The following is a 10,787-nucleotide window of genomic DNA, read 5'->3' as shown; positions in this document are numbered from 1 at the left end:
CTGGTAGCATAGTGGCTAAGGCACTTGACTGCTAACCAGAAGGCTGGTGGTTCAAATCCACCAGCCACTCCTCGGAAGAAAGATGGGGCAATCTACTTCTGTAGTGATACTGCCCCAGAAACCCAAGGAGGGGTCGCTATGAGTTGGGTCCGACTCAACAGCACATAACAACAACAACAACATATATATACTCATATATATGAATGTATATATATACTCATATTTTGCTTCTCATGGACTTGTTTTAATTTTCTTCAGCTTCAACATGAACTTGCATATGAGCAATTGATGGTCTGTTCCACAGTCAGCTCCTGGCCTTGTTTTGACTGTTAATGTTGAGCTTGAATAATTTTTTTTCAAAAGATCAACACAAGGGCAGTCCCTATGAGTAGGAGGTTAAAGATGTCCCAGATGTCCAGCTTTTCCAAACTGCATGCCACTCCATCATCTCCAACATCAACTTCTCCTCCATCTCCTCCCCTCAATAATCTCCCTCCCATTTTAGGGTTCCGTAGTTCATTGTAACATCTTACAGAACTCACAAACTCCCAAGGAAATGGCTCATGTGGTGGTGGTGGAGGCTGGCAGGCTGGAAAGTCCCAGGTCTGTGGGTAGGTCTGGAGGATTCTCCCAACTCACATGGTTTAAGGGGCTGGCGGATGGCTGATGGCTGATGGCTTAAGATGAAGGGTGAGATGATGACAAACCAAACACAGAACTGGAGCAAGAGTGTGAACTTTCCCAGAACATTCCTTTATATACCATCAAAGAATCTAAGAGTGACTTGAGTCACAGCCTCCAGCAAGGTGGGACTCAAGGTACATCCCACCCTAAACAGGCATAGAGAACAGGATTTACAATACATCACTAAATGGGTGGTGACTTGAGTCACACCCTCCAGCAAGGTGGAATTTAAGATGCATCCCACCCTAAACAAACATAGGGATTAGGATTTACCAAACATCACAAAATGGAGGACGATGGCTAGAAGGGCCATATTAAGCAATTCACTGTACTGCTGACTGGCTCTTCTAGCCATTAGCCCTTTCACATTTGGAGGATTAAGGGTGAGGTTACTCAGGTACCAGCCAGTCAGCTTTGCTGTAGGTGTTCATCTGATCTGATCACATACTCCAAAATTTTGTCTCATCATCACCCTTTCTGGCCTCTGACAAAATCTCACTGAGAGAATATTGCTGCTGTGCCAGTCCAGATTGCTGGTAGCAAGACCAGTTTAGCAAGTGCTTCCCCCTCAGTCCACTCCCATTCATGATGGGTATGGTTACATAGTACATAACTAGTGGGCTATCTCAATCACTGGGCAAGAGAGTAGTATTCACTATCAGCCCCATTTTTGCCAGATGTGGGGAAGGTACAATCCATCCCATAAGGCCCTTGGGAATTTGGTGTACAGGTTCAGGGGAATAGCTACAGTCTCTTGCCTGTGGCACCTGCAGCTGCATCCCAGGTCCTGGTACCACAGCTTCTGGCAGGAAGAAAGCAAGGTCAGGTGATGTGGGAAAGAATTGTACAGTGGCACCAGTACCTCTTTCCAAAGATGAAATCCACATATATAGTCACAGTTTATGTTGTTTTTTAAGAAAGGTATTTGTAATGAATAAGTCATTGGTCTTGCTAAAGGGGCAAGGAGGCCGCATTTTCTGACCTCCTCTAATCCCACAAGAGGAAGACAGAATAACCATCAGTAGCCCAAGGCCTATTCCTGCAAAGCCAGACATGCTGCGTCCCTCCAGCCCTTTCACCAGCCCTGGCACCAACCATTCCTCCTGCAGCACCCACCACCTCTCTGCTGGGTTTGATAATTCACTAGAATGGCCAAACAGAACTCACAGATTATGGGGTTTATTAGGGAAGCAACACGCTACAATTCAACTTCAAAACTGCATTCAGTCTCGCAGCCAGCCATCTCACTTAGCAGCTAGCAGTCTCTCTCTCAGCAGTGTGTGTCTCTCACATTTCTCTTAGCAGTGCATGTGTCTTGCATCTCTTTCTCAGCAGTACATCTCTCGCATTTTTCAGCAGAGCATGTATCTCGCGTCTCTCTCTCAGCAAGTGCATGTTTCTCAGGAGCGCATTTCTCTCAGCAGCACATCTTTCTCAGCCAGCAGTCAGAGAGACTCTTTCTGCCTCTGGGAGGGCTCCTCTTAAGCCTGGCAGAGTGGCCAAACTAACCAATGCGAACATCAGAATTCTATACACCTGAGAGAGAGAGGACTTCCCAGAAAATTGCTTCATGCCACACTCAACAGAAATACCACAAGTGGATAACTTTAACAATCAGGAACTACTCAGTTGATCATGGCAAATTCCACCACAGAGTTTACAAAGACTTATGGCTAGAAAAGCCACACTATGTAATTTACTACAACACAGGTCTTCAAAATTCTGTCATGTAATTCTGGTGTCATTTCTATCACCAAGGGTATATATTCCAACTACCAATGCTTCTTCATTTCCAGCTTTCACCTTCAAATCACCAGTAGTTACCAATACATGTTGATTATATGTTTGGTCAATTTAAGACTGAAGCAATTTGTGAAAATCTTCGATTTCTTCATCTTTAGCTTTAGCAGTTGGTGCATAAATTTGGATGCATATGGATTTTATCCTATCGCTGATAGCATTGTACTGCAGGATAGGATCTTGAAGTACTCTTTTTGACAATTTGTTATTCTCTTCATGGTAGACTATATCATTGTCTGATTCAAAATGGCTAATCCATTTAAGCTCACTAATACCTAGGATTTCTATCTTTGTGTTCCATTTCATTTTTGACAACTTCCAGTTTTCCTAGATTCATACTTTGTACATTCCACATTCGGATTGTTAATGGATGTTTGCATTCTCTTTCTTCCTATTTTGAGTCATGGCCCACCAGCAAATGAAGGTCCTGAAAGCTTTACTCCATCCATGTCATTAAGGTTGCCTCTACTTTGAGGAGGCAGCTCTTCCCTAGTAGTGTTTTGAGTGTCTTCCAACCTCAGGGGCTTATCTTCCAGTACTAGTATCAGCCAGTGTTTCACAGCTATTCATAAAGTCTTCTAGTAGTCTATCAGACAGTGTTTCACTGCTATTCATAAGGTTTTCAGTGGCTAATTTTATTTTTAGAAATAGATGGCCCCATCCTTCTTCCCAGTCTGTGCTAGTGTGGAAGCTCCACTGAAACTTGTCCTCTATGAGTCACCCTGCTGGTATTTGAAATACTGGTGGCATAGCTTCCAGTCTCACAGCCACACGCAAGCCATCACGTTATGACAAACTGACAGACAGATAGTGGCCTTAATGGAAGAGTAGTGAAAATACTGCATGCCACTAAATTATTCAATGGGAGGCATACTGCCCTACTTTCTTTAATAATCCCCTTAATGGAAGAGGAAACAGAATTGGAGATTATTACAGAAAGTAGGCAGTAACACAGTATGCCTCCCACTGAACAATTCAGTGGCATTTAATACATTCATGATGTTTTACAGCTACCATTTCTATTTAGTTCAAAAACATTTATATCATCCCAAAAGAATATGTTGTACACATACCCACCCCATACCCCTCAGCTCTTGACAACCACCTATCTCTGCACTGTCTATGGAATTACCTATTCTGGACATTTCATGTAAATAGAATCATGCATTGCCTTCTTTTACCCTTTAGTACTTTTTATTCTTTTTCCTGACCACCTTCTCTGATGGAACTTTTGTTGTTGTTGGATACTGTCAAGCTCATTTCAACTCATAGCAACCCTATGTGACAAAGTAGAGCTATCCTATAGGATTTTCTTGGCTAGTTATCTTTCTGGGAGCAGAGTCACAGGTGTTTCTCCCATGGAGTCACTGGTTGGGTTTAAACCACCAACCTTTCAGTTAGCAGCTGATTGCTTAACTGTTGTGCCAACAGGATGGAACTTTAGTCATGAACAATGGCTTGCCTTCAAAACTTAAGGTTGTCCTCAAGTAATTAAGTTGCATGAATGCTGATTTTCCTAGGAGTCCAATTGTCTTGACAGGTACTTGAATTCCTCCTTTCTTAGAGCAAGGCTTTGCCATGACTTTACCACACCTGGAGACATTTGGACATTTACATAGGGGGATGCCTTGTTGAACTCGCACCATCTTGCTCTTGTGCTTCTCTCCAGATTAAATTGGGTCTGAATGCAGCACCTCCATCTTCTTTCTGTGCCAGCATTCTGCTTCAGCAGTCATTTCAGAAAGCCATGTCTGGATGCAGAAGGCATAGTTTGTCAATTCTCTGCACCACCTTCTTCTCCCTAGATTTAATCTTGCCTCTTTGTGATTTCTTTTCATCTTCAAGAGTCTTTGATATCCTCATGTCACCTGCATGAAACTGTTTTATTGGAGGAGAGTGGTGATAAACACTTGGCATTTGTTGTCTGAACAGCTCTTAAGGGAAAGCTGTTCAGTTGAGAGATGCCCCCCTACTCCAGGTCTTGGTGTTTGAGCTTTACAGACAGCCATCATCGCCCATTGCACCCCGCCACACCTGTTCTGGACCCTGATCTATTCTCCCTGCAACCCCACTAAACCCAATTGTACAAAGACTCTGAATAGGGAGATGTTTGGGGCCCTGGGTTTTTTTTAGTGCAGTCAGTAAAAATGTACTCACTCTTTATTAGCTGTAAATGACAATAATATTAGGGTACTAATGAAATGAGTATTTTCATTTAGCATCTGTAAGCTCTGAAACAGAAGTTAATCATGTTAGAGAAGAGATCAGGTTTTACCACATCTGAATTTGTATTCAGAATCAACTCCTCTTCTCCTCCCTTGACTTTGGTTCTCTGAAGACTGTAAGGCCTTCCAGGGCAGTGTAGAATGTAAACCTTGTGGCATGATAGATTGAAAGGTAGGCCAGGTGTAGTACATTTTGTTTATATGACTCAGCTACCAGGGGTTTACTCAACAACAGTTCAGTGCAGAGCCTTGTTTGGGTGGGTTACATTGTAGAAGAGTAGCTAAAGTGAATGGAAGAAATGATGAAATAAAAGAGCTGAGCAGAAGATTTCCAAGGGCAATTTGCAAAACAAAGTAAAGTATTAGAACGAAATGTACAAAGACCTGGAGTTAGAAAACCAAAAAGAAGAACATGCTTGGCATTTCTCAAGCTAAAAGAACTGAAGAAAAAATTCAGGCCTTGAGTTGAAATATTGAAGGATTCTATGGCCAAAATAGTGAATGATGCAGGAAGTATCAAAAGAAGATGGAAGGAATACGTAGTCACTGTACTAAAAAGGATTAGTTAATAATGAACTATTTCAGGAGGTAGCATGTTACCAAGAACCAATAGCATTGAAGGAAGACGTTGAAGTAGCACTGATGGAATTGGTGAAAAACAAGGTTCCAGAAATTGATGGAACAGTCATTGAGATGTTTCAACAGATGGATGCAGCATTGGAGATGCTTACTCAGTTTGTGCCAAGAAATTTGGAAGACAGCTGCTTGGCCAACTGACTGGAAGAGATAGAGATATTTGTGCGCATTCTAAAAAATGATGATCCAAATTGAACCCACACCTGTGGTTTTCAGCCAAACAAAATACAGGCATATGAGTTGAACATTTACCTCAAGTAGATACACTCCTTGGAGAGAACAATCATGGGAGAAAGAAGGGCTGCTTATGCACAGGGAGACAGCTCAGGGGGCAGGAGTGTATGGAGAGATGGACACTGGGAAGAGGTAACTGTGGGGAGGAAGTGGGAGGGGAGCTGTTGCATTGTGGTAAACTGTGGTCAATAACATGAGACAAAATATATGTGAACTCCTGTATGGAAAGTGAATTTGCTCTGTAAATCTTCCCCCAAATCACAATTTAAAAAAAAAAAAAAAATGAGGTAGATCTATAGGTAGAGAAATTGGACTATCTCCTAGTCATATTATTAAATGAGAAAAGAAAATTACAAACCATAGTTTACCAAGTTAAAAGAAAAACAAACTAAAGACCACACTTTTTCTCTTTGTCTGTATATGTACAGTACAGAGGAAACCATGTATAAGGGCTTGCACCAAACCCCAGTAGTTACCACTAGGAGAGGACTGGGGAGGTGAGGGGGGTGGTTAGGCAGAAGGCTGTTAAGTTTTACCTGTCTTGCATGGATTTTTAAAAATGTAAATATATATCATTTACATAATTAAAAATAGTTTTTAAAGTTAGAAAAAGAAGATCCAACAGAATGTGGAAATTATTGAACAATACCATTAATAGCACATGGAAGTAAAATTTTACTGAAGATAATTCAAAAACAGTTGTAGCAGTATATTGATAGGGAACTTCCCAAAATTCAAGCCAGATTCAGAAGAGGATGTGGAATGAGGGTTATCATTGCTGATGTCAAATAGATCTTGGCTGAAACAGAATATCAGAAAGTTGTCTACCTGTGTTTTTATCGACTATGTGAAGACATTTGACTGTGTGGATCATAACAAATATGGATAACATTACAAAGAATGGAAATTCTAGAACACTTAATTGTGCTCATGAGGAACCTGTACATAGACTAGGAGGTTGTTATTCTAACAGAACAAGGGGATACTGGTTGATTTAAAATCAGGAAGTTTATGCATCACCATACTTATTCAATCTGTATGCTGATTAAATAATTCTAGAAGCTGGACTGTATGAAGAAGAACATGAAATGAAGATTGGAAGAAGATTCATTAATAACCTACCATATGCAGACGACACAACCTTGCTTGCTGAAAGTGAAGATGGCTTGGAGCACTTACTGATGAAGATGAAGACTACAGTTTTTGGTAAGGATTACACCTCAACATAAAGAAAACAAAAATCCTCACAACTGGACCAATAAGCAACATCATGATAAATGGAGAAAAGATTGAAGTTGTCAGGGATTTCATTTTACTTGGATCCACAATCAACACCAATGGAAGCAGCAGTCAAGAAATCAGACGTTGTATTGAACTGGGTAAATCTGTTGCAGAAGACCCCATTAAAGTGTTAAGGAGCAAAAATGTCACTTAGAAGACTAAGGTGCACCTAACCCAAGCCATGGTATGTTCAGTTGCCTCCTATGCATGTGAAAGCTGCACAATGAATGAGGAAGACCAAAGAAGACATGATGCCTTTGAATTGTGCTATTGGTCTCCCAGAAGAATGAACAAATCTATCTTTGAAGAAATGCAGGTGGAATTCTCCTTGGAAGTGAGAATGGGCAGACTTTGTTTCACTGGCTTTGGTCATGTTGTGAGAAGGGACCATTCCCTGGAGAAGAATATCATGCTTAGTAAAGTAGAGGATCAGCAAAAAAGGGGAAGATCACCAATGAGATAGATTAAATTAACATAGTGGCTTGCAACAATGGGCTCAAGCATAGCAAGGATTGTGAGGATGGCACAGGACCAGGCAGTGTTTCCTTCTGTTGTGCTTAGGGTTGTTATGAGTTGGAGCCAACTCAACGGCACCTAAAAACAGAGAACAGAGAAGGAGAAGACATGTTCCCTGCCCTCAAGAAGCTTACTATCTTTCAGTTGAGTGTACATCATTATTGTTCTTGAAAATGCTCTAAATATTATGCTTAGTTTTATGTACCAAGTATTACCAGAGATGATAGTGAGATGGCTTTCTGGGACAGAAGCACTGGAGCTGGGCCTTAAAACCTGGGAGGGTTTGAATACAGAATAGGCAGCACACCTTGGAGTTAAATAGTTCTGGTTTTAGGTTCTAGCTCTATTATTATATGACCTTAGGCTAGTTATCTAATACTTTCTGAGTCTTATATCCTCTCTTTAAAATGGAGGAAACAACTGCTAGGAGAATTAAATGAAAACCTTGCATCGTTCATGGTATGGTAGAAGCTCAATAAATAGTGTTTCTCTTTCATTTGAAGGTCAGAAAGAATAAAAATTGGAAATGATATTAGGGGAAGAGTAAAAGAATGGCATGCTGAGTGGTTAGGATAAAGGGAATATATAGGCTTTTAGGGGAAACAGTGATAATATTTGCTTCTCTACAAAGAAACAAACAATCTTCTACTTGCCCAGGAGAGCAGTATCCCTTCGCTCCCACTACTAAGGTGGTTTTGTTTGTCACTTACTGGTATTCTCTATCCCTAGGTGGCACAAATGATTTGCACACAACTAACCAAAAGGTTGGCAGTTCGAAGCCACCTAGTGGTACCATGTAAGAAAGGCCTGGCAGTCTGTGTGTGTTAAGATTGTTGTTGGATGCCAGCTAGTTGATTCTGACTCACATTGATGCCATATGACAGAGTAGAACTGTTCCATAGAGTTTTCTTGGCTGTAATCCTTATGGAAGGAGCTCTGGTGGCATAATGATTAGGTACTTGATTGCTTACTAGAAGGTCAGTGGTTCAAATCTACCAGTCACTCCTCGGAAGGAAGACAGGGTGATCTGCTTCCATAAAGGTTTGCAGTTTTGGAAACCCAAATGGAGGTTGCCATGAGTCGGAAACAACTCAATGGCAGTCAGTTTGTTTTTTTTTTAAATCCCTGTGGAAGCAGATCATCGGGTCTTTCTCCTGCAGAGCTGCTGGGTGGGTTTGAACCACCAAACTTTTAGTTAGTAGTGAAGTACTTAACCATTGCATGACTGGAGCTCCTTTCTGTTAAGATTACAGCTAATAAAACCCTATGGAGAAGTTCTGCTTTGACACATAGGGTGGCTAAGAGTTGGAATGGACTTGACAGCAGTAGGTTTTTTTTGTGTGTGTTTTGCTTTTTTTTTTTTGGCCTTCTCTGAATCCCAGCTGTGCCTGGTTAATCATGTGTCTCTTGTCTCTAGGAATGCTCCCACCCCAGCCCATTGCTGCCCAGCTGTGGGAACACTGTATAACACCAATACACTTGAGTCCTTCAAGACTGCAGATAAGAAGCTACTTTTGGAACAAGCAGCAAATGAGGTCAGATGTAAAAAACGTATCTGTCAAGTTTTCTTTGGTTCTGGCAGCTGTGGTTCTGGTCAGGGATATGGGTCTGTCATAGAAATGGGTATGTGATAGGGACTCAAAAGTGTTTGTGGGTGTTGAGTTATTCCCCTATTAGGAATACTCCCAGCTCTCTTCATTTGTGTTAGTGAGAAGGTCAGGGAAGAAGACATCTAGACTTCCACCCAGGGATGGACCAAAAAATTAATGGCAGGGCAGTGGTTGAATCAGCTTTGCTGATCTCCAAGTAGGCACTATGAAGCTGCTTGACCTCTATCTGAGAGAATTATGTTCCTGTTTCTGGATGAGTTTGGAGACTGGTGGCTTAGTGCCTAAGGCATTTGACTGCTAACCAGAAAGCTGGAGGTTCAAACCTACTGTCCACTCCTTAGAAGGAAGACTGGGCAATCTACTTCTGTAGAGATACCACCGTGGAAACCCAAGGAAGGGTTGCTATGAGTTGAATTGACTTGATGGGAATGAGGTGTTTTTTTTTTTTTTTTTTTTAAGTTTTCAACAGTAGATCACTAAACCGTTTTTCTTAGTTTGTCTTGGTCTGGAAACTCTGTAATGCTATAAAAAAATGACCAGATAGTTTCCCCATCTAAAAATTAAGTCTGAACTACTTTTGGGCTAAGTCGGATTTTTATTACCTATCATGACTGGCTTCTCCTCGCCTCTTTGCATTCTCTAACCTACCCACAGTAAACCACTTTTAATTCCTCTAACCTACTATGTGTTCTCTCCTCTACCCTTTGGACATGATGTCTCAGTGCCTGGAACAGCTTGAGTTGGAGCAATTAAAGTGGGCAAGGTCACAAAATAAAGTGTGTATGAACTGGTGAATGTAAAACAAATCTGCTCTCTAAAATTTCACCCAAATCACAATAAAAAGTTTAAACAAATAAAGTGGGCAGGGTAAAGGGGGACAGCCTATCCTAGACCTTTCCAACTTACCAGCTTGAGTAGTTTTTACATTAGTCTTAAAAAACAAGAGAGCTTTTTTATTTGGGTCCTGAAGTCAAAGGAGGATGTCTTCCACCTTTGGTCCTGAGGCAGGCTTCTCTCACTGTCATCTCAGTGGCTGTAGCCAATGGCTCAGGGGGTGATGGTCATTTTTATTGGCCTGTGGCTTGACTGCTCCTGGGTCTCCTTCTTTGACTGTACATTTAAAAGGGAATCTTGAGGAGTTCCAGTAAGATGTCAGACTAGGCAGAAAGACTGCACAGATCCTCTTCAACAAAGAAAAGGAGAACCAATTAACACAGATACAGAAGATAATCCTGGACCCCTGAGCCTTGAAGGGAAGGCTGTAGAAGCAGACTAAACTCCAACTAGCAGAAGAATTTGCATGAAAACACAAAAAAGAGACATATGGAGCTGCGGTCTGGCAGCAATCCTGACAGCACAGACAGCTTTGATATTGCCGAGTGGTGGTAGGACCTAAGAACTAACCTAAAAATCAGCCTTGCTAGCCAGGGATTGCATGAAGGACTGCTCTGGTGTGGCTGGTGAATGAAAGGAGAAGCAGTGGAAAGGAAGGTGGACTGAACTGTGGATTTTTACCTGTCAGGAGGGCACAGCCATTTTGAAAGTTTAGGAGTGGTTTGACCTTTTTGGATATTTAAAATGACAGTGTTTTCCCAGATTACATGGACTTAAGAACAGGCTTCACTTGCTGGGAACCCCACAGACATTCTGGACCCTGATGACTGGAAAGGTGTGACATTCCCCTTGTTATTCTTATACCCCATACCATCTTGGTGAATGGAGGTGCAGGCATTCCTCACTCCTACCTACCTTCTGGGCCAGCAAGAATCCCATCCCAGTCTGTGTGCTCGGCTGCAGCCTG

The 10,787-nt window shown here is 41.6% G+C and overlaps 1 protein-coding gene across 1 annotated transcript in view; it reads left to right on the top strand.

Annotated features, from left to right (window-relative positions):
* ATG7 (autophagy related 7) overlaps positions 1 to 10,787 on the top strand; it is a 345,292-nt gene that overhangs the window by 12,868 nt on the left and 321,637 nt on the right. Inside the window, exon 3 of the mRNA XM_042782730.1 lies at positions 8,794 to 8,911. Within this exon, the coding sequence (XP_042638664.1) occupies positions 8,794 to 8,911 (118 nt within the window). The remainder of the gene's footprint in view (positions 1 to 8,793; positions 8,912 to 10,787) is intronic.

This window comes from Orycteropus afer, unplaced genomic scaffold, assembly GCF_000298275.1.
Source record: "Orycteropus afer afer isolate SDZICR_OR568_19922 unplaced genomic scaffold, OryAfe1.0 scaffold00432, whole genome shotgun sequence".
NCBI lineage: Eukaryota > Metazoa > Chordata > Mammalia > Tubulidentata > Orycteropodidae > Orycteropus > Orycteropus afer.
The sequence above is the reverse complement of the archived record's forward strand: the minus strand, read 5'-3'. Positions and strand labels throughout refer to the sequence as shown.